Source organism: Condylura cristata, unplaced genomic scaffold, assembly GCF_000260355.1.
Source record: "Condylura cristata isolate star-nosed mole 26May11 unplaced genomic scaffold, ConCri1.0 scaffold00025, whole genome shotgun sequence".
Lineage (NCBI taxonomy): Eukaryota > Metazoa > Chordata > Mammalia > Eulipotyphla > Talpidae > Condylura > Condylura cristata.
In genome coordinates, this window is record NW_004567126.1 from 1344177 (window position 1) to 1365944 (window position 21768).

The window sequence follows — 21768 nt, forward strand, 5'->3', positions numbered from 1 at the left end:
TGATGATAAACACTGGCGAATAAACAAGGCTTCCCTGATGGCTTAGAGGTTAAGTCTCAGAGTTGTCAACACTAGGGCCTGAATTCAATCCCAGGGGAGCTGACCCGCATGGCACAGCAGACCTCTCCTGTCTCACTCGCTGCACCCTTCAGCAGTGTATTTCAGTACACCTGTTCTGCTCCCCACTGTCACAGGTGAATCCTCCCCCACACCCCGACTTCTGGCCTACACCCCAGCTCTTCTACATAAAAATAAGTAAATAAATAAACAAACAAATAGATATGTAGATATACACACAAAAATTTTTTATAAAGAAAAGCATGGCTAACTGTGGGGTTTTGGTTTGGAGAACACGGAGCGTCCATTCCTGGACTGAATGAGACTCCATCCCATATGCCATGCTCCCACTGCTTCTCCCGTATTTCTGCTCCAGCCCCTCCATTTCCTTTATTACTTAAGCAGGCAGTTTCCAGCCTCTGGGCCTTTGCACTTCTCACTTGCCTGGGACACCATCTTACCGCAAACACTCACACTGCTTCTTTTCCTCCTCCGGGGGGCCTGCTTCTCTCAAAATTGCAGTTTCTCTCCTGCTTTACTGTTTTTGTTTTTTTTTCCCAGCACATAATGCATCTATTACACTGTATTAATTCTTTATTTTGTTCCTTGTCCACCAGAGCTGGTATTTTTGTGTTGTTCCTGACTGTATCCCCTGCGCCTAGAACTGAGGCCAGCACACCACAGTAAGCCACAGTAAGCCACAGTAAGCTTGTTCAAGGAAGCTGTCCAGCAGGCCTCCTTAAAATTCCGTGGAGAGGCCAGAGTTGGGTCCCACTGGGGTGTCTCCAGCTGTGGGAAGGGGTGTGCGGGTGTGTAAAGTGTAGGGTGGGGGTAAGGGATGGAGGCGGCATGTGGTGAATCCAGGGTCACGCAGGTGTAGACACTGGCTCTCCCACGTGGGAGCGGGTAGGACTGGGCCGTGATGAGAGTGGGTGCTCGAGAGTTGGTGCCCCCTTTTCACTTGTTTGTCCTCCGCCTGTAGGTCCGCCATGTCGGCGTCCCAGCTGCACACGCTGCAGCTGCTGTTCCTACTGGGCGCGTCGTGGGCGCGGGCAGGCGCCCCGCGCTGCACCTACACCTTCGTGCTGCCCCAGCAGAAGTTCACTGGAGCAGTGTGCTGGAGCGGGCCGGCGGTCACTCGCCCGGCACCCGAAGCCGTGAACGCCAGCGAGGTAGCGGCTCTGCGCGTGCGCGTGGGCCGCCACGAAGAGCTGTTGCGCGAACTACAGCGGCTGTCGGCGGCAGACGGCGCCGTGGCCGGGGAGGTGCGCGCACTGCGCAAGGAGAGCCGCGGCCTGAGCACGCGCCTGGGTCAGCTGCGCGCGCAGCTGCAGCACGAGGCGGGGGCGGAGCCGGGCCCCCGGGCAGAGCCCGCCGCGGCGCTGTCGCTGCTGGGGGAGCGCGTGCTGAACGCGCCAGCGGAGGCGCGGCGCGCGGCCGCCCGCTTCCACCAGCTGGAAGTCAAGTTTCGCGAGATGGCGCAGCTGGTCAGCCAGCAGAGCGGCCTCATCGCCCGCCTGGAGCGCCTGTGCACTGCGGGCGCGGGCGGGCAGCAGCAGCAGCAGGTAACCCGGATGCCCGCTCGGAAGCACAGCACTTTCCGCGCGCATCATCCGTGGGATGGGCCTTTGCTGCCCCAGTAGGTCTTGCCAGCAGGTCCGAAATCCGAAAAGCTCCCCAAACCAGAATCCTGCCTCGCCTTCCATAACTCATTTGGGTCAAAACACGACCGGGGGCTACTTGAAAATCTCCACTTCATGTGGCTGTTCATAGAATGCTGTCATCAGGCCTGTTAGGTGAATGAAGACCCGTGGTATTTAATGTACACAGAGTCCATACATTACTGTTTCTAATTCCTGCCACACTATGCAGAATTCCGGAACATGTCTGATTGACTTTGGATTTTGAATAAGAAATGTTTGTTCTGTGATAGTCTGTCTTAAAGGGTCGTTGGAAGTTACTACTTATTTTTGGAGACACTCAGATTATCAAACCTACTGTATTGAAAGGGAGCATAAGATGTGGACCAGAGTGAGAATTTAAGTCCGACCCTTGACAGTTAATTAGGATTTGGGGAGGATCAAAGCCCTCTGCCTGATGTCTGGCCCATCTGACTAGGGAGGGTTAGGAGCCTTATAGACAAGGGTTAGTGCAATCACATTTGACTCTTGGTCACCCCAGGTCCTGCCACCACCCCTGGTTCCGGTGGTTCCAGTCAGTCTGGTGGGAGGCACCAGTGAAACCAGCAGGAGGCTAGACCCAGTCCCAGAGCCCCAGAGTGACCAGACCTCCAGGCAGCAGGGGCCCTTGGCCTCCCCCATGCCTGCAGGGCACCCTGCTAGCCCCACCAAGACGATGGGTAAGATGAGGGCAGGGCTGTCAGAGGCAAAAGGAGCTGGGGGGGGGTTCCCAATGCAGTATGAGCAGAGGGAAACAGGAGTCAGGATTTTAGTGGCAGAGTCCTCTCATAGTGAGAGAACTGGAGGAACTGATAGTTTTATTCTGGTGACAGAATGGGGTGCGATGGCTCTTACTCTGGCAAAGACCAAGATTCTCACTAGGGTGTGAAAACAGAAGAAGATATTCTTATTTCCTGAGGGAACAGTAAATTTAAGACTGTTATTTTGGTTGTAATATGAATTAGGTTAGAGTGACATTTTCAGGATTTCTGTTTTGGTAAGGAGACCATAGCATCAGGATTTAAGAACCACAGATTCCAGTGAGAGACGAGTGGACCAGAGTTTTAGTCAGATAAGGAAATGGATATTGGGCTCTTTTCCTGGTGAGGGAGTGGGAGAAGCTGGGCTGCTGTTCTCGTAAGGAGATGAGTGAGACTCAGGACTCTATTGTTTGATCAGTCCAGGCTGTGCTTTCCCTATATTCCTGTGCCCATAGGCCCATGGCGGGACTGTGCAGAGGCCCACCAGGCAGGCTACAGGCAGAGTGGAATCTATGAGCTGCGAATGGGCCGGTATGTGGTGTCTGCATGGTGTGAGCAACAGCTGGAAAATGGAGGTTGGACTGTGATCCAGAAGCGGCAAGATGGCTCTGTCAATTTCTTTACTACCTGGCAACACTACAAGGTGGGTATGGGTTGGTGGGGGCAGGGATGAACAGGGGATGGAACCTGTTCCTGACCTCCTGACTTTCTTGACCTGCTAGGTGGGTTTTGGGCAGCCAGATGGAGAATACTGGCTGGGCCTTGAACCTGTGCATCAACTGACCAGACGTGGGGACCATGAGCTGCTGGTACTCCTAGAGGATTGGGGGGGTCGTGGGGCACGCGCCCACTATGATGGCTTCTCCTTGGAGGCTGAGAGTGACCATTACCGTCTAAGGCTAGGCCAGTACCATGGAGATGCTGGAGACTCTCTTTCCTGGCACAATGACAAGCCTTTCAGCACCGTGGATAGGGACCGAGACTCTTATTCTGGTAAAGAGTGCTCTTATTCTGGTGGGAGGTGTCTAAGGGAGGTGGGAGGCCTGGCGTGAGGAATTGAAAGGGAGTAGAGTAAGCCTTCCCTCTGGTGAGGATCTGGCTAAGCAAGTAAACAGAGGTGAGGACTTTTATTCTGGTTAAAGGATGGAGTGCCCAGACTCCTTCTCTGATGAGGTAATGAGTCAGAACTCCAGTTCGGTCAAAAGGCCAGCTAACTAGCATTTAAGAGAAAGAAAACAGAGATGGTCCCCTTATTTCCCCCCCCCCCAAACCTCCAACCCCCAATAAAGGAACTCAAGTTAGAGCTCCTAGTTTGTAGAGGGTGGGAGAGGTGTGATTCATACTTTGATAAGAGAATAGAAGTTAAGTTATTACTCTGAAAAAGAAAGTAGAAGCCAGGATTCTTATTTTGGTGAGGGGATAGTGGATCAAGGCTTATTTTCAATAAGAGTGGAAAGGGCCAAAGGATGCTTGGTAAAAGCCTTGCACTACTGAAGTGCTGGTAGCTTTTATTCTGCTGAGAGGACACAGACTCTCTCTCCCCTCAGGTAATTGCGCCTTGTACCAGCGAGGAGGCTGGTGGTACCATGCCTGTGCCCACTCTAATCTCAATGGCGTTTGGCACCGTGGAGGCCACTACCGCAGCCGCTATCAGGATGGTGTCTACTGGGCTGAGTTTCGCGGTGGGGCTTACTCTCTGAAGAAGACTGCCATGCTGATCCGGCCCCTGAGGCTGTGACCATCTGTCCCAGGAGACATTTGTCAGCAAGAACTCACATTCTCCTGGCCATACCTCCTCTGTGGCCCTATGTGGGCTATGTCCCTCTGACCTTTCCATTGTGGATCTGCTACCCAGGGCCCTGAAAATGGGACCCAGGACTCCCCAGTATCTCAGACCCAGACGTCTCCCCAAGGGCATTTAGATCTCAGTTTGAGCTCATATTTTATAACAACACAAAATATCCACAGACCGTGTCTGGTTTGCATCTGCACCCAGCAGGGGTCACTCCCCATGCCCGGCCTCCTCCTCTTCCTCCTCCTCCTCCTCCTTGAGGTCTTCCAGGATAAGGTTGTCCAGGTCATCCATGAGGCCTCCCTGGCTCAGGCAGGTGGCCACGGTGGAACCACTGCTGATGTGGGGATTGCTGGGGTGCAGAACTTTGGGCAGGTGATTCTGCTTCCGGCTCTTGGGGTGCGCACAGGAGATCCCAGGCACATGGGGCTCTGGGAAGGGAGAGGTTCTGATGTCATGGCCTTGAGGCCATACGGGACTCTGGGGGCAAGTGGATGGGCTGAACTCCACATGGAATTGAGAGGTGAAAATCACAGGTATCAAGCCATAGGAGACCCAGGATCGTAGGTATCACCTCAGACTATAGGAGACAAGACAGTAGCCAAGAACGCAGAGATCACAGGCAGAAGCTCTGGGAACATGGGATGTGAAACCATAGCGCTTCAAGGACAAGACCATAGAAGGTGGCTGATGCTATGGGAGGGCGGGTGTTAGGGGGGTTGGTATCCTAGGTGACCTGGCGCTGGAAGCCATGGAGACTTAGGAAGGCACAGGGAAGGAGGGGCTGATGCTATGGGTGAGGAAGTGGCCTCAGGGAGGCCACAGGAGGAACATGGAAAAAGCAGGTAGAGACCTTGGTTCTTAAGGCCACAGAGGTACATGTCCCAGGACTGAAGACCAAGAACATTGCCCCACAGATGCGGGAGGTCACTGGGATGCACTGGGACCTCACCTCGCCGGTTGTAGCAGTCAGCAGCTGAGCAGGAGTGGGTGTGGGTGCTGCGGCGATCCATGTCTCGGTCCCAGCGTGGAGGGAGGATCCGTGTCGGAAACACAGGGAAGCCGCACCCGTAGCAGGGAGATGGGGACCCCATCTGTGCCCAGCCCCTGGGGGTGGGTAGGGCCATGAGGATCCAAGGGTAAGGCTGGGCCTGGGTGGGTCCAGGGCAGGGAGGAGCAGGGCTGGGGTCAGGGCAGGGTAGAGGGTGGCCTGGAGGTCAGTGCCCTCACCGGAAGTTGTGCCGACACTTTGGGCAGTGGAACTCAGCCAGGCCCCACATCTTATCACATGGCACTGGCTCATAGCGCTTTCGGCATTTCCTACACCGGGATACCTGGAGATGCAGAGAGGGGAACAGAGGTCAATACTGGTCCCAGCTTGATACTAGCCATGGTGTTCTCATATCTTGGATGCCTCTTCCACAATAGTGGTTAAAAATTTGCTTGGAGCACACCACTGGACAGTGGGTTCTGAAGCTAGATTTGGGGTTAGGTTTGATTTCAGGGGTAGCTGTTAAACTGTAGAGTCAGAGTTCAGGCTCTGGGGTTCAGGCACCCACTGAGCTGCTCAAAGTTCCAAGTCCAAGCTCTGGGTTGGAGTGTGGGGTCTGAGATAGAGGTTGAGCTCTGAGGGAGGTCAGGATTTGGGCTCAGAAGTTGATATTTGGAAGTGCAGACAGTGAGGCTGGGGATCTGAGTTTGGGACAAAATCAAGGTCAGGGGCTAGATTATCACCTCCTTCCGCTGGGGCACCCGGCGCCACCAGACATGGTCACAGGAAGAGCAGGCAAACTGCCGGTCAACAGCAGGGATGAGGTCTTCCTGGGCGCGTTGAAACATGCGCAGGTTGGCTTTCGTCAGAGGTAGGAGGGAGGTCGCCACTGCCTGTAGAATGGGGTAGTTGGGGATGAGAGGGTAGTTATCCCTTTCCTCCCAACATACATATTTCTCCTCTCACATATTTGACCCCCACCTGCCCCTCCAACATCCCTCCTTACCTAGTGATGCCCCCCTCTTTCCCAAGACATCTTCCCAGCTCTCCCTCCCACATAGCCTGGACTCACCTGAATATCCCGGTCCTGCTTCATGTCCTCTGGTGGGTCCTGGGTGGAGACACCAGGGGCAGAAACTGGGGATGCAGCTGGGACCTTTCTTCACCCTTGTTTGTTGGTGGAGGGGGTTGTGGAGGGGAGGCAGGGTCCTGGCCTCACGTAAAAGTAGATGAGCCTAACTCATGAGATGATTGAGTAGCATCTACTTATTGAGAACCAGGTGGGTAATCTCAGTTAATGTTCTATCAGCCCTGACAGGTGGGCACACCTGCCATCTCCATTCTTCAGATGGGGAAGCAGGTCCAGAGCTCAGAAAGGGCTTGCCTGAGGTCCCCCGCATGAGTGTGGCACCGCAGGCCTGGAGCCCATGTTCCCTTCCTACTGGCAGATAGCACACACCTGTTGGCACTGTGACAGCTCACACCCTGAGGCGACGCTGCTTTGTACACTGGATTCAGAGAGATCCAGGTTTGAACCTTGGCTCCTTCACCTCCAGCTGTGGGAACATGGCCAAATCTCCCCCGGGTTCTTAATAAAGAGCATCTCAGAACTCAGGCTCTGATTCTAGGAGGCTTGGGCTCACATTTCAGCTAACTTCGCTTGCTGCATGAACCTGGCAAGTGATTTCATTCAGTGACTCAGTTTCCCTGTGTGTAAAATGGGGGGATAAATAGTAGGACTTGTCTCATGGGGTTGCTGTGGTGATGAAATACATCAAAAGAATTCCTAGAGTCCTGCCCCAAGGGAAGTGCTTAAAGTTACTCTTTGCTATTATTTTTATCATACTCTTCATATCTATAAATGTAATACACATTTTGTATTATGTAACAACTTTAACAACTGTGTACCATACCTTTCAGACAGGCAAAATCCAGTGTACCAGCCACCTAAGGCATCTCAGGGCAAAGTGGCCATGTTGCACCTATGCTTCAACTTCATTCACTCATTCTCTCATTCATTCATTACATAGGCTTCCTGTGCCTTTCTTCTCCCCCCTCTCCATTCATTCATTCATTCATGGCAAAGTGGCCATGTTGCTCTTGTGCATCAACATCATTCATCCATCCATCCATTCATTCATCACATAGGCTCCCTGCGCTTTTATTCTCCCCCCTCCATCTCAGCCAGCCTGCTTGTCCCTTTGTTCACACCTCTCCCTCTTCTAAGAAGACCCATTTCCAGCCCCTCCCCTTCCCAAGGATCACTCCTGCCCAACCTTGAAGAGTTGGTGCCATCTCCTCCAGGAAGCTTCACTGACCTCTAGGGCCCCTGTATGATGACATTGATCCTGAGTGTTTCACTGCCTAGTTTCACTGTTTGCAGATTCCTTGGCTGAGTCTCTGACTGAGAGGTGAATAAGGGAATGAGGTGGGATCACCAGTTGTGAACTGGTCGTGTTCAAGGGGATTTACCACGAATGGGGTAGGTTCCTCCTGTTTTCCCTCCCCCTTTACCTGGTCCTTTGAAGGGGGGCCAGTTTACCTGGGCATCCAGGTCATTACTCAGTTCCTGTCCATCTTTCTGTTTTACCCCTGGTGGGGAGAGTAAGTGAAAGACCCTCAGTAAAAGTTATTAAAGTTGTTACATAATAAAGGGCTCTTGAAGGATCTTGTGGGAGTTTCGGGGTCCCAAACTCCAACACAGATCTTCCCCAAGAGATGATCTCAAGACCTGTTTCCAACCCTCAGCACACAGCGCCCCCACCGCACCACCTCCTCTCCCCCTTTGGTACTCCCACCTGAGATCAAGACCCCAGTTCGCTCACCGTACACAATGGAGCGCCCCACTCCAGTGTGGTCGCTGCCAAATTTCCTCATCAGAGTCCCCGCCTTCTTGGAGGATACCTTCCCATGAAACTTCTCCCGGAGGCGTCGGACGCTTTTTTCCAGCTGGGTTGGGGATAGGGATTTCAGATGGAGGAGAGGGAAGGTTGCCCCTTCCCCATCTCTAGGTATCTTCTCCCGTGAACCTGACCCTTGCTTTTGGCCTCCGCATCCTGCACTCTCCATCCCTCAACCGCATTTCTTGGAAAAAGCCTAAGTCCCTATGGGGGCACTGAAGGGGTAGGAGCGGTTTGCGGCTCACGTCCCAGGCTAAGGGGAGGAAGCGGCCAGGTAATTCCTGGCCTCTGACCCTTGACCCCGCAGCCTTCCTTTTTTTTTTTTTTCCTCGGGGAGGCCGCATCTTGCTCCGGGGGATGTGGCAGTCGCTCTCCTTGCCAAAGGGGGCAAGTACCCGTCTGGGAGAAGGTTTGGGCTTGAGATGGAGTCCCCAGGAACTGCGAAGCCCACCCGTGCCCCCGGTTCATCCCCAGCATCTCTCGCGGGACCCCGGGCCAGCCGTGGGCATCTCCTACCTCCACACCTTCCTGAGACATGGTGGCGGCGGCGGCGGCGCAGGTCCCTAAGAGGGTCTGCACTGCGCGATCAGCGTCCCCCTACCAGGGCGCGCCCGGCGGTCCAGCAGCCGCGCAGGGCAGGGGGCGGGGCCTCAGGCTGACTCCGCCCTTCCCTCCTGGCCCCCTGTTTCGCTTTCGCTTCTCCGGGTGGGTGCTCCAGGCGCTCTGGCTCCTCCCTGTCTCCGCCTCTGCTCTTGCGCCCCAAAACACTGCGACGCCGGGGGTCTGCACCCTGCAGCAGAGCGCGCAGACCTCGAGCGGGGGTGGCGGCGCGGCCTCTGCAGTCGGTCACATGTCCCCACGCTGTGCGGGGTCCGCGTCTTCACGTCCCTCGTGGGGGCGGGGCAGCATCGCTGGCTGCGACGAGTCTCCGCGTTCCCCCCAATCCCAGATGGCGCTCCCCTAGTTAACGAGCTTTCTCCTCCTTCCTTCAGGAATCTGGCGCTCATTAGGACCAGGGCTCCTTTCTTTGATTCTTTAACCCAGACACTTCCCCTCCTGAATCTCAATTTACTTCTCCGTAAAATGGGAATGACGTGCTTGCGTAGTAACAGACCTAGCAGTGCGAGCGCGCGTGCATGTGTGTCTGGGTTCCAGACCTTGGGTAAAACACTTAATGGCTCTTTGAACGCCAAGGCACTCAGTCATTGGACGACTTTTGTGCTGGTGGGAAGGGGCAGACAGGCAGTGATGAGGTGGGTGGAGGGAGGGGAGAGAGGCTTATTAAAAATAAGGATTTCTGGGTCCTCCCTGGTGGCACAGCGGGTTAAAGCACTGCACTAAGAAGCTAAAGCCACTTCCACATGAGTTCGATTCCCACCTGGCCCGGAGGTGACCACGTGGCGCGGCAGACCTCTCCTGACCCGCCCGCTGCTCCCCTTAGCAGTGTACTTCGGCGATCTGCCTGTTCTGCTCCCCACTCTGTCTCTGGTGAAGCCTCTCGCAGCCCCTGAGCTTCTGGCCTGTACCCCAGTTCTGTATGCACAAATAAATAAATCTTAAAAAAAAAAATAAGGATTTCCAGTCCCTACCAGAATCTGGGGTTTCAGGGAATATATATTGTAAATCCAAAAGTTTTATAATGTTTCCCGGGACAATTGTAACCCACACAGTGTGTGTGTGTGTGTGTGTGTGTGTGTGTGTGTGTGTGTTTGGGGCTGGTGAACTCCTTAGGAGCTACTCTGGCTCAGCGTGGGGGAGCCAGCGATGATTTCTTGGAGAAGGGGACAGCTCTATATAGAGTCCTTGACGTTTGAGTTTTTTTTTTTTAAAGATTTATTTATGTATAGAAGAACTGGGGTGCAGACCAGAGGTGTGGGGGCTGGGGGAGTGTGAGAGGATTCACCAGAGACAGAGTGAGGAGCAGAACTGGTGGACCACTGAAATACACTACTGAGGGGAGCAGCTGGCGGGTCAGGAGAGGTCTGCTGCACCATGTGGGTCAGCTCCCCTGCTGGGAATCAAACTTGTGCTGTATTGGCTGCAGACAGCTTTACAGTATGTGCCACCAGAAGGGACCAGATTTTGAGGTCCTAAATAGGTGAGGAACATAGTGGGGAGAAGGAAGCAGCTCTGGCAAAGACCCCAGGAGTAAGTGTCTGATGCTTTAAGCCAGATTTTCTCAACTCCTGTATTACTGACATTTTGGGCTGGATGTTCTTTGCCACGGGGCTACCCTGCATATTGTAGGACATCAAGTAGCATCTCAGTAAAAATGTTGGAGTTCCACCCTCAGAGGAAGATTTATTTATGAATTGTTTACAAATACAGTTGCACCAAAAGAGCCTGTAGGTTATTTTATAACATTAGTTACGTAAAGCTATTCTTCAGCAAACCAAAAACAGACATTAAAAATGCAGAGGCTCAAGTGTTTTCTAGATGAACCCCAAAACTTTGTATGTTCTATGCATTCCTGTCCGGAGAGTATTCTTATTAGTGAACCTAAGCAGTTTCTAGTTCTTTGTAACAGAAAGGTGTAATTTTAGGCAGGGAATAGGATACTGTAGGTTGCACAGAGGCACTGGGCTGTTAGCCTGAGGGAAGTGAGGGAGGTGAAGGAGGGCTCTCCCACCATACCTGCCCGTTCCTCTTTACCTAATGGAGGGAAAAATCATAGCTATGTTTTGTCCCTTAGCTAGGGTGGGCACTCAGTGGGCAGGAAACAAGTGGGAGTCTGATCCTGTCCCAAACAAGCCAGGCCTGCTATATTTCTCAGAATAATCACTTCTATATTGAGTGCTTACTCTGTGCCAGGCACTGTTCTGGGCAGCGTGAACAGAATGGCAAATAAAGATTCCTGTCCCAAAGAGCTGGCATGCTAGTGGGGAGAAGGATAAGGAAGGAATATATAATGCAACAGGAAATAAGAGGTAGGATGACAAATGAACTGGGATGGGCAGATCGGTAAAGAGGTTCAAGGAAGGCTGCGGGAAGGAACAGCTGGCGAAGAACTGAAGGAGTTCTGGGGAAGAGCTGACAGCAAGTGACAGTTCTGAGGAGGGAGCCTGAGACCCTGGTACTAGTTCTAGTAATCCCAAATTATCTCAAAACTTAGCGACTTATAACAAGAACTTGTTGCCTCGTAGTTTTTTTTGGGGTTAGGAATCCAGGAATCCAGGAGTGAATTTTCTGGGCTTACTGGCTTAGGGTCTGTCTCTATTAAGCTGCAGTGAAGAGGTTGGTTGGGGCTGCAGTCACCTGAAGGTTTGACAGGGGCTGTATAATTTCCTTCTGAGGTGATTCACATGGGTAGCGTGGCTGCCGGTAGTTGGTGGAATACCTTGCTTCCTCCTTTTCAGTCTAGTTCCCCAGAAAGAGTGATTCAAGAAAGGGAAAGCCAAGTAGAAGTCTCAGCTTTTTGCCATCTAGCCTCCAAAGTCACATAGCATCACTTCTTGCTGCCATAATCTGTGTGTTCTGGTCACAGAATAGTTTCTCCACATTTTCTCCTTTGTTCCCTGTTAGAGCCCCTCACTGGCTACAGCAGAAGGCAAGGGGACAGGTGAGCAGGTGGAAGCGGTGAGCCTCTCAGGGCACGGAGGGTGTGGAGAAGGTGCAGAGTGAACTGGCCAGCAAGGACAAACTAGATAAAACCAGAGAATCGAATTTTGGCATCTGGACAGAAAAATACCCAGAGCGTTCACACGGGGGCGCTGCCTACTCACCAAGAGTTCTGTTTGAGCTTTGTGGAGCTGCTTTGATCTGGCCAGGTGTGACTTATTTGTGGAGTGGTGTATTCATTTATCCTTTGTCTTTATAAAAAGACATGGAAGAGAGAAAATAAATGTGCTGGTAACCATGATAGGAAGTGTAGCTCTAACACTTTGGCACAATCTAGTGAAAGATGTAGCCCATTAGAGCCACCCATTTATTAATTTGTCAGATAGATATCAAGTGCTCTTGTGGAGCTTAAGGGGAAAAGAAAACCAAGCAGATGACCATGTAAGTTATTATTGAACTATGTTTATAGGCTATGCTAAAAATAAGAAATTGAAAAATCCATGAAAAAGGATAATAAATGGGAACCTGACTTGGGCAGGGGGTCAAGCAGGGTTTGCTGGAAGAGGAGCCCCTTGAGCGGGAATCCTCACATCTTCTGGTACACTGCGCCAAGTGTTTTAAACAGTGCATCTTGTATGGCCCTTATGGAAACATTAAGGAAAGGGCAATATTATTAGAAGTGGGGGAAAAGAGAATGGGAAAATAGATTAAAAAACCTGACCAAGATCCCTTGGAAGGACGAGCAGACATTGCCCAGGTGAAGAGGTGAAGGTAAGAAGGAGCAGCGTGTGCAAAGATTTTGAGGTGGGAAGTAACTTCAGTTCACTATAGGAAGTTAAAGGCTGACATGACTGGGGCTTAGCAGCAAGGGTAGGTGAGGGTGGGTGCGGGCAGGTAGGTTGGTGAGTGAAGAGGTGAAGCTTTTGTCCAAACTGGCAAATCTTGACCACCTGCCTGACCCTTCGAGACTTAAGGAAGTAGGCACAAGTGAATTGTGTTTTATTTTCACAATCTAGGCAATTTATTCCTCATTTTAATTAGCTGAAGAAGATTGGGAATGCCCAGAAGGTACAAGGAAGCAAGAAATGTCCCAAACCTGGGGCGAGGGTGTTCCTGGTTGGACTTTTATGGAGGGCACGTCAGCAAAGCCTAAAGCGTTAATCTGCTGTATTGACCATTTCTTTCATTTTCTGTACCTTGACACTGGGGCATCTGGGTGAATTCCCCCTCCCAGGGCACACACGTAATCCATTTGTGTGTTTTTCTGCCTGTGGATTTCTCCACTTCACCTTTACTTTCCACATATTTCTGCAACAATTGATTTTTTGTTTTTGCATAAAGTATCTATCATTTTTGTAATCAGAACAAAATAATACACAACGAGATGGATCCAATTATTTTAAAAAATAACACACAAAACCCTGGAAGTAGATCTTTGGCAATGACATCTGAGAAATGAGAAGTAATTTAGATTTCATAATTTGTGTAGTCTTTAGTAAATGTAATGTTCTTTATAGTACAGAAATCTATTGCTTGAGTTTTGCGAAATCAGCTGTGATGCTTTTCCAGGAATGCAATATGTGTGAAAACTGGGTTACTTGTTTGGGTTTCGGTTCAATTTCTTCGGTGGGTGAAGAAATTGCAATGACTAAAATGCCTCAGGTATATCCAGGGTTGACTGGGCACCAGCCTCTCTGAGGAGTGTCCCCTGGATGGCGCCTAGCTCTCAAGCATCCATCAGCTTTGGCTTATTTGCCATTGTCCCTATTTTCAGATGAAGATTCTGAGTTTCAGAGAGAGCGAGCAAACATGTAGGAAATCCAGCTTGCAAGTGGGTAGCCAGGGTGTGACGGGGACCCGCTGACGGTAATGCTCCTAAGAGCTGGAATTGAGGACAAGCAATGATAGCTGAAGAGGGTACCCTTTGGAACCATACAGACTGGTTTGAGTCACTGCTAGCTCTTTGAGCAATTTCTGAAACTTTCTCAGTGTTCCCGTCTATGACGTGGGGGTAGGCTGGTGAAGGGACATGAGTTAATATAGATAAGCTATGTAGACCTTGGCTTTCCGACAAGGTAGCCACAGGTCACACGTGGCATCCCAGCCCTTAAAACATGAAGGGTTCTAATCAAGATGAACTGTCATGTCAAATGTACACTGGATTTGGAGGATTTAGGTAAAATAACACATCAATGCCTATATGTTGATTTCATGTTCAAGTGATGATAGTTTGGATATATTAGGTTAAATAAAGTTATTAGAATTAATCTCACTGATTTATTTTTACCATTTTAAGGTACAGACTAGAAAATTATAAATTATACATATGGCGTGCATTTTATTTTTATGTAATTGTGCTGACTTAGAGGTAGCAGGGCAAATAGTAACCCTCCAAGGAACATGTAGCTATTTTTATTACCACATCATTTTGCTTTATGTTCAATCCTTTTCCTAAGGTGCAGCCTGTGGGACAATAGTCATTTGCTCCAGCCCTGAGTATGCAGGTCCCACCTCTGTTCGGGCAGTGAAAACTTCCACAGTTAATCATTGATTCTACATTGATCTCTGAAGGACAACCAAGGCCAAAGGCTCACGGGGGAAGTATCTGGAAAGTGCGTGAGGTACAACACCAGACCCTCAGCTCTGGGGTGACCAGTGCTTTTTGGGGAAAGATTCATTTATTTATGAGTACAGAACTGGGGTACAGGCCAGAGGTGTGGGAGGTGATAGGATTCATCAGAGACAGAGTGGGGAGCAGAACAGGCAGACTGACTGAAATACACTGCTGAGGGGAGCAGCGGGCGGGTCAGGAGAGGTCTGCTGTGCCCTGTGGGTCACCTCCGTGGCTGGGGATCTAACTCTTGCTACAGTGGCTTCGGGGAGCTTCATAGTGCTGTGCCTTAGCCCATTGCACCACGAGGGGGAGCCTGGCCAGATGATTTTATCTTTTATTTTTTAAGCTAGGGTACACAAAAAGCTAGGGTACAGGCCAGAGATGTTGGGGGTAAAGTTTCACCAGAGACAGAGTGGACAATAAAACAGGTGGGTCTACTGACTGAAATACACTGCTGAGGGGAGCAGCAGGCAGGGCAGGAGAGGTCTGCTGTGCCTTGTGCTGCAGTAGCTTCAGTCCTGATAGTTAACCCCTTGTGCCACCAGGAAGGGCCCCTGACTTAACTTTCTGTATAAACTTTGAATTTGTAAATGGCTTTGGCCTCCCTACCCCACCCCACTGGTGCAGGAGAAGATGCACTGCTCTTTCTTTTTCTGATCTCAAAAGGAAATATTTTTCTAAGAAAAAAAATGTTAAACTTTAAGAAATATTGATTTAGAAAGAAGATTTATTTTTATAAACAAGAAGATAACATGTCCTTATAGTTTTGCTTGTGGTCCTTGGGGTGTCTGCAAACCATGGAAGGAGGGAGCTGCATGAAAGCCAACATAAACAATTTTGGGTCCTGGGGAGGAAAAAGAGGGGGAGCTGGAAGGGGGAGAGTGTCACATTTTAAGTTTTTGATATGCCTGCCTGGTGAGTCTTTTGCTAGAAAGACTTCATGTAACATTTAACACTAATAAAAAAGAGGTGATAACTCTTCATTGCCCTTGCCCCAGGATAACATCCATTACATTTGATATATAGTCTTCTAGGTTTTTCCCTTCAGACTGTCTACTTTTCTTTCTGACTTCATGAAGAAGAAAAAAGGAAAAAGAAGACATTCTGAAAATGTTTGTATTTTTGACCAAACAGGGTTTGGGATCAAAAGAGGAACTTTGTTGCTGGACATTACAGGAAGATACTCCACCTTTCAGCACTTCTACCTTCTCCCCCATTGAGTGGAAGGACTAACAGTCCCTACCTCACAGAGCTGCTGGGAGAAGATGTTAATGTGTATAAATGCTTAGACTAGAGCCTGCACACAATAGATGCTCAATAAATGTTTTGACACTCGCTATCATATGTAGGTTCAGACCCCTTTCTGCCCTTACTCATGGGGAACCCTGACGGTGACAGAACCTTCTCAAGCCCTTTGTTTGTTTATCTGTAAGATGGCATTGGTATCCCAGTCCCTATTTTAGAATTAAATGAGACAGTTAGACTCTCTGTTTTTAAGGGGGGCCCCTGGGCATCAATAAACAGTCATAATGCTCCACGTGGATATCCAGGTTGGTGCAGGGGGCACATTTGTCTGGGACTCTAGTATATGAGACGCAAGAAGCTGTAGGCATGGGTTTGGGGTCAGGGGAGAGGAGGAAGACCTGAACTAGAATTCCCCAGCTTTCCAGTGCATGAGGACCTCACCAGGGGCTTTTACAAAGCAACTTTCCAGGCCCCACTGCATAGCTATTAGAGATGCCGTGCTTGCTGAGAAGCTACCTACTCTGGCATGACACAGGGTCTTCGCTGTTCCATAAATGCTGAGTGCCAGGCATCGCTCTGGGAGTGAAGAAAACAGACTGAGATCTCTTTCCTCAAGGGGCTATATTCTAATGGAGGAAATTATAATGTAAAGATTAAAAAAAAAGATTTATTTACTCATGCATTGCATACAAGAACAGGGGTACAGGCCAGAGATGCTGGGGGTGAGAGGATTCACCACAGACGGATTTCAGGCAGACTGAACTGAAATTCACTGCTGAGGGGAGCAGTGGGTGGGACAGAAGAGGTCTGCTCTGCCAGGTGGGTCACCTCCCTGGGCCAGGACCGAACTTGTGCTGGAGGGGCTGCCAGTAACTTCATAATGCTGCGCTTTAACTCATCACGCCACCAGGGAGAGCCCTATAGTGTAAAGATGTATCTCTAGTAGCTGTTAGACAAGGGGGATGTTGGCAGATGTGTGGACAGCATGCAAGGAAACTACGTTTGCCATTCTAAAGATGTCACCCAGAATGAATGAGATCTCATCGAAGAAAAATATAAGCATATATTTGGGGGTTGTTTCGTTACCAAGCAATGGACTTGTTGTCTGATGTGCACAGTTTTTGAGGAAAAAACAGTGTTTACTGCGAGTTGACTGGCAGGAAGGCAAAAGGAAAACCTCACTTTTCTTCTTTGAGAATGGGGCTTGTGGGCAATTTTGAAGTGATTGGGGAACAAAGAAAACATTAAAAATGTAAGCTGGCAGAGTCTGATTGCTTGCTTTTTGCTGACTCGTGTGTAATTTGGACTTGGGTCCCAAACTGGCAAAACCCAGCACCTCGCTTCTGAATGCTATCCGTTTAACCAGGAGCCTGGTATCTTCCTTGGTTATTTTGCAGTCCCATAGTGTGAGGACATCTCAAGGACAGTAAATGCTTTCCTGGGCCTGTGCTCTGAAACAATTTTTCTTTTTCTCTTTTTTTAATTAAAGATTTATTTATTTATTTGTGCATACAGAACTGGGGTACAAACCAGAGGTGCAGGGGCAGTGAGAGGATTCACCAGAGAGAGAGTGGGGAGCAGAACAGGCAGATGAATGAAGTACACTGCCGAGGGGAGCAGCGGGCGGGTCAGGAGAGGTCTGCCGTGCCATGTGGGTCAGCTCTGGGGTCAGGTAGTGAATCGGCTGTGGCCAGTTTGCAATGCTGTGCTGTAACCCGTTGACCACCAGGGAGGGCCACACGTTATCAAATTTTCAACACACCCTCTGCCCCCTTGTTTAGCAGAGGCACGGGGATTGTCATTGCTGTGTTGTTGTTGTTTTACTTTCATAATCCCACCTTGCTGTTCTTTCAGGATAATCAGAGAAGGACCACCAAGGTTTCAGTGCCTCCCCTCCGCCCCTCCCCCCAGAGTCTGGCTATTCCTGAATGGGAGGAGTTGGGTATGACAATTGTTCTGGCTACTTCTGCTGAAGGTGGTGTAAATTGAAGGAATGGAACCGCTTAGCCTTTAATTGTGGAGAATCATGGGTGTGGCTAATCATGTGTATGTTGGGAGTATATGTAGAAACTGAAAGTGGTTACTCAAACAGCTGGGGTAACTTTAAATATTTTAAATAACAATCAGATATTTAATCCTAGGATTATAAGAAGCTTTAACAGCTGCAGCTCTGACTTGAGTTGACTTTGTTAGAAAGGTGTCAGAAGTCAAGAACAGGAAGGCTTAAATAACAGGAAGTGAAGAAAAATTAAGAGAATAAATATTTTGATTAGAAAAATAAGACAGGGAAATTGATTCATTATTTATTTGAATGATATTGAGGTTTTCTTTTAAAGAATTATTTTAGGTCAGTCAGAGGTTTTCAGGAATGCACTGAAAAACAATTGGGCTTCCAAGACCACACAGTGTTTGGCCAGTTGGTTTGTTTATCTCCTTGTATCTGTAAAGACACATGCAGTCTGACTTCCACAAGTTGGCTTGGAGAGTCCTGGCTGTAGCTAGGAGCTGTTTTTACCTGGGAGTACTGGATCCAAAGCTTGACATCTTGTAACTTAACAAAAGATATGATACAACCTTTTCATTTAGCCTGTAACTTTGAGGCTACAAGATGTCCTAGTCTCTGTGGACTATGCAGTGGAGTGGCACATTGAAGGGAAAAAGAGATGGCGACAAGTACAGTGACTAACCACAGAGTGTGAAATAAAGATTGTACACCTTCTTAATAACTAATTTTTTAAGAAGATTTATTTATTTGTGCATACAGAACTGGGGTACAGGCTCGAGGTGCAGGGGCAGTGAGAAGATTCACCAGAGACAGTGGGGAGCAGAACAGGCCGACTGATGAAGTACACTGCTGAGGGGAGCAGCGGGCGGGTCAGGAGAGGTCTGCCGTGCCATGTGGTCACCTCTGGGGAAGGTGGGGTTCGAATTCATGTGGAAGTGGCTTTAGTTCCTTAGTGCTGTGCTTTAACCCGCTGTATCACCAGGGAGGGCCCAATATCTAATTTTTAACAGTATGGTCCTTGCCCAAGTTACATTAAAACTAGTCCTTAAGGAAGGGTCTCCCATACATTTCATACTGGAGACTGCTTCTAATGTACCTCTTGTTCTAAGCTCCAAGCACTGCTGGTAAAGATTTTTCCTAGGTTAGATTAGTCTCTTGGAAGATTTTTGTTTTCCAACATTTTTGCCTTTGGGATTTTAAGATATTCCACAATTTAGACACTACATCTTTTGCACCTTTCCTCTGAAGTTGTAAAGTTCTCCAATTCCAGCATGTATGGAAAAAGACAGTTTTGGCTTTCCAACTCAACTAAGCCAAAAATGTAGAGAGAAAAACTGGAAATGTAGGGTTAGAAAGTCGTAAGATGTTAGGAAAATTTAGGATCTGGCCCAGTTTACAAATAAAAAGTAATAAGTCCACAGAGGTGATATGGTGATGGGAAGCCAAAGGCACAAAATAATGTTAAAATAAAATATTAAAAAAAAAGTAAAAAGTCCTCAGAAGTGATTAAGAAGATTAGCATCTGATGTCCACAAAATGATGTATTACTGAAACATTTTCCAGTAATGTATCTTTGCCTCAATTATACCAAATAATCACAGTTAAAAACAATAACTCATTTGCTGAGCCCTGTGGGTCAACTCCCTGGCTGGGGATCGAACTCTTGCTGTAGTGGCTGCAGATAGCTTCATAATGCGGTGCTTAATCTGTTGCACCACCAATATTTCTCTCCCTCTTTTCTTCCTTCTCTCATTGTCATTCACTCTTATTTTAGTCATTCATTCAACAAAATGAGCGCCTACTATGAGCTTGGCCCTGGGCAAGCTGCTGCAATTGTACCTATGACTGAGGCAGACAGCCTTCCAGGTCTCCCCCAGGGTTCCCGACTTGGTAGAGGAGGCTGACAAAAGATATAAGTAAAGAATCCAGCATGTAATTATGTACTGGTTGTGGTAAGAGATAACTCCAGGGGAGGAGTCTCTCTTTTTTTTTTTTATTACAAAGTTTATTTTTACATCATTTTACATCATTTTGCACATCTCGATTGTAATCCCCGTGGGTTTCCCATCACCAAATCACCCCTGTGCCACCACCATAGTCCCATGCATTTCCCTCCCTTCCCCCCCCCCCGTTTTTGATCCCATTCCCCACTCTGCCCCCACAGAATGTCTCTGGTATATGGTTGTTCATTATTTTTGTTATTTTCTCACCTGGTCCATTATACTCCTGCTATGAGTGAAACCATCCGGTATTTTTCTTTCTCTTTCTGGCTTATCTCACTAAGCATGATCTTTTCCAGCTCCATCCAAGTTGCTGCAAAAGACATGATTCTCTTTTTTGGTTGCTGAGTAATATTCCATTGTATATATGTACCACATCTTTCTAATCCAGTCATCTACTTTTGGGCATTTGGGCTGCTTCCATGTTTTTCCAATTGTAAATAAAGCAGCAATAAACATGGGGGTGCAGGTATCTTTTTCAATCAGTGTTTTTGTGTCTTTTGGGTAGATACCTAGGAGTGGGATTGCTGGGTTGTAGGGAAGCTCCATGTTTAGCAGTTTGAGGAAGAGAGGAGTCTCATTTTATGCTCTCTGAGCAGAGACTGAAGGATGAGGAGAAAGCAGCCATGGGAAAACTGTTCTGAGTGGAGGGAGAAGCTTATATGAAAGCCCAGAGCAAGGTAGGACTAGCAGTCTCTGGGGACCACGGAGGAGGCCAGTGTGGTTGGAGCAGAGTGACTGAGGTAGAGAGTGGAGTGACATGAAGTCAAAGAGGTGATGGGACTACAGCGCAGGGCAATGAGGAACATGGTGTGAGGGGAGTGGGGGCCCAGGGAGGGTCTTGAACGGACTGTGACCTGATTTTCTTCTGTGACTGTCATGTGGTGTAGCAGTCCCACTTCCTCCCCATGACCCCCTACTGGCATTGATAGTAAAACAAGCAGAAGTTTCTCGAACACTTACTATGAGCTGGATACTCACAGAAATCCCTGGGAAGGAAGTCGTGTTAAAGTGAGCCAATCAGAGCACAGAGGAGTAAGTAGCCAGGCCAGGTCACGGAAGAGGTGGGGGTAGTATTTGAACTCATGCAGTTGTCTTCAGCCCATCCTGTGGCCCCTCACCAAATTTCCTGCCATCAGTTCAGTTTCCACCCACCCATCAGCGGGACCTTTTTGCCTGAAGGCTGATCAGTTGCTCTGCTGCTCAAGCACCTCCCATGGCTCCCCAAAACCTGGATAAAGCCCAAAACCTTTAACCTGGTATTTTGCAGCCATTTATGAAGTTGGGCGATTCCACATGTTTTCTAGCACCTCTCTGGCCCCTGCTTTCAGTTCTTCCACACTCGAAGTTCAAGCCATCCTGGATGTCTTTCATCCCTTTAGCATTTTGTTGGGGGTCCCAGGACCCACAAAGGCTTGGCTTGGTAGGTGTCCCCTCCCATGCATACCATAGTGATGAAATTTGCTCACTTTATTCTGCTCCATATCTCAGTTTCCAATTGCCTGGGGTTCTTCATTGAACCTTGTACCTGAACCAGGTGCGGGCTGGGTGCCAAATTCATCCATTCATTAATTCAACAATCATTTCCTGATTACCTACCATAGACCAGCTCCTGATCCAAAAACTGGAAATACCACCGAGAACAAGACAGATATGACCCTTAAAGACCTGACATTGTGAGGCAGGGGAAACACCCATTTAACAATCAAACCAGTAAATACCTTATGTGTATATTGAGAGAATAAATCAGGGCAAGGGAAAAGTGGTGGTGGGGGCCTATTTTAGTTATGTCATTAAAGAAAGTATCCAAAAATGGTATGGTTTCAAGCTATGCATCTATCTGGAGGAAGGGCACATTTAGAAGAGGGAAGTGAGTGAGTGCAAAGGCCCTGAGATGGGAAACAACTTGGGAGAGACACAAAGATAACTCATGCGGTTGGAATGGAGAAGGTGAGTGAGAGAGGAAGGAGACAGGCCCAGGCAATCCTGGGGTGGGTTGTGCTGAATGTTGGAGCAAGAACAAATGTACAAGAATTTGGGTAGGCTTTTTATTTTGGATTAAGCCCCGTGTGCCAGACTTAGGTGTCTGCTTGGAGATAGCCCTACCCCCCTCCTCCCTTCCCTAGCCACACCCGCCCCTCACCAAACATCAAAGATCTCAAGGTC

At 48.9% G+C, this 21768-nt stretch overlaps 2 protein-coding genes across 3 annotated transcripts; one reads left to right on the forward strand and one right to left on the reverse strand.

Moving 5' to 3' along the window:
• Positions 1–1024: 1024 nt before the first annotated feature.
• ANGPTL6 (angiopoietin-like 6) lies at positions 1025–4238 on the forward strand. Its single transcript, XM_012729910.1, has 5 exons — positions 1025–1622; positions 2239–2416; positions 2953–3140; positions 3220–3490; positions 4045–4238. The coding sequence occupies exons 1-5, from the start codon at positions 1047–1049 to the stop codon at positions 4233–4235; spliced, it is 1404 nt and encodes a 467-aa protein (XP_012585364.1). The 5' UTR covers positions 1025–1046; the 3' UTR covers positions 4236–4238.
• Positions 4177–8998, reverse strand: LOC101628797 (chromosome unknown open reading frame, human C19orf66). 2 transcript variants are annotated; one of them, XM_012729912.1, is made up of 9 exons: positions 8697–8998; positions 8106–8229; positions 7823–7872; positions 6353–6391; positions 6024–6173; positions 5520–5623; positions 5242–5396; positions 4468–4720; positions 4177–4239 (listed from the first exon to the last, which is right to left on the reverse strand). In XM_012729912.1, exons 1-8 carry the CDS (start codon positions 8715–8717, stop codon positions 4500–4502), a joined length of 864 nt encoding a protein of 287 aa, XP_012585366.1. In that variant the 5' UTR covers positions 8718–8998; the 3' UTR covers positions 4177–4239; positions 4468–4499. The 2 variants fall into 2 exon arrangements, with proteins under 2 accessions (XP_012585366.1, XP_004689096.1); XM_004689039.2 differs by lacking the exon at positions 4177–4239 and having other exon boundaries at positions 4275–4720.
• Positions 8999–21768: the final 12770 nt, after the last annotated feature.

Excerpts from the sequence above, each read along its gene's own strand:
- ANGPTL6 (XM_012729910.1), top strand. The coding sequence starts at position 1,047 with ATGTCGGCGTCCCAGCTGCACACGCTGCAGCTGCTGTTCCTACTGGGC. Across the intron at positions 1,623-2,238 it reads GCGGGCAGCAGCAGCAGCAG|GTCCTGCCACCACCCCTGGT; the intron begins GTAACCCGGATG and ends TGGTCACCCCAG. Across the intron at positions 3,491-4,044 it reads GGACCGAGACTCTTATTCTG|GTAATTGCGCCTTGTACCAG; the intron begins GTAAAGAGTGCT and ends CTCTCCCCTCAG.
- LOC101628797 (XM_012729912.1), bottom strand. The coding sequence starts at position 8,717 with ATGTCTCAGGAAGGTGTGGAG. Across the intron at positions 6,392-7,822 it reads GTAATGACCTGGATGCCCAG|GACCCACCAGAGGACATGAA; the intron begins GTAAACTGGCCC and ends GTCTCCACCCAG. Across the intron at positions 5,397-5,519 it reads AAGTGTCGGCACAACTTCCG|GGGCTGGGCACAGATGGGGT; the intron begins GTGAGGGCACTG and ends ACCCACCCCCAG.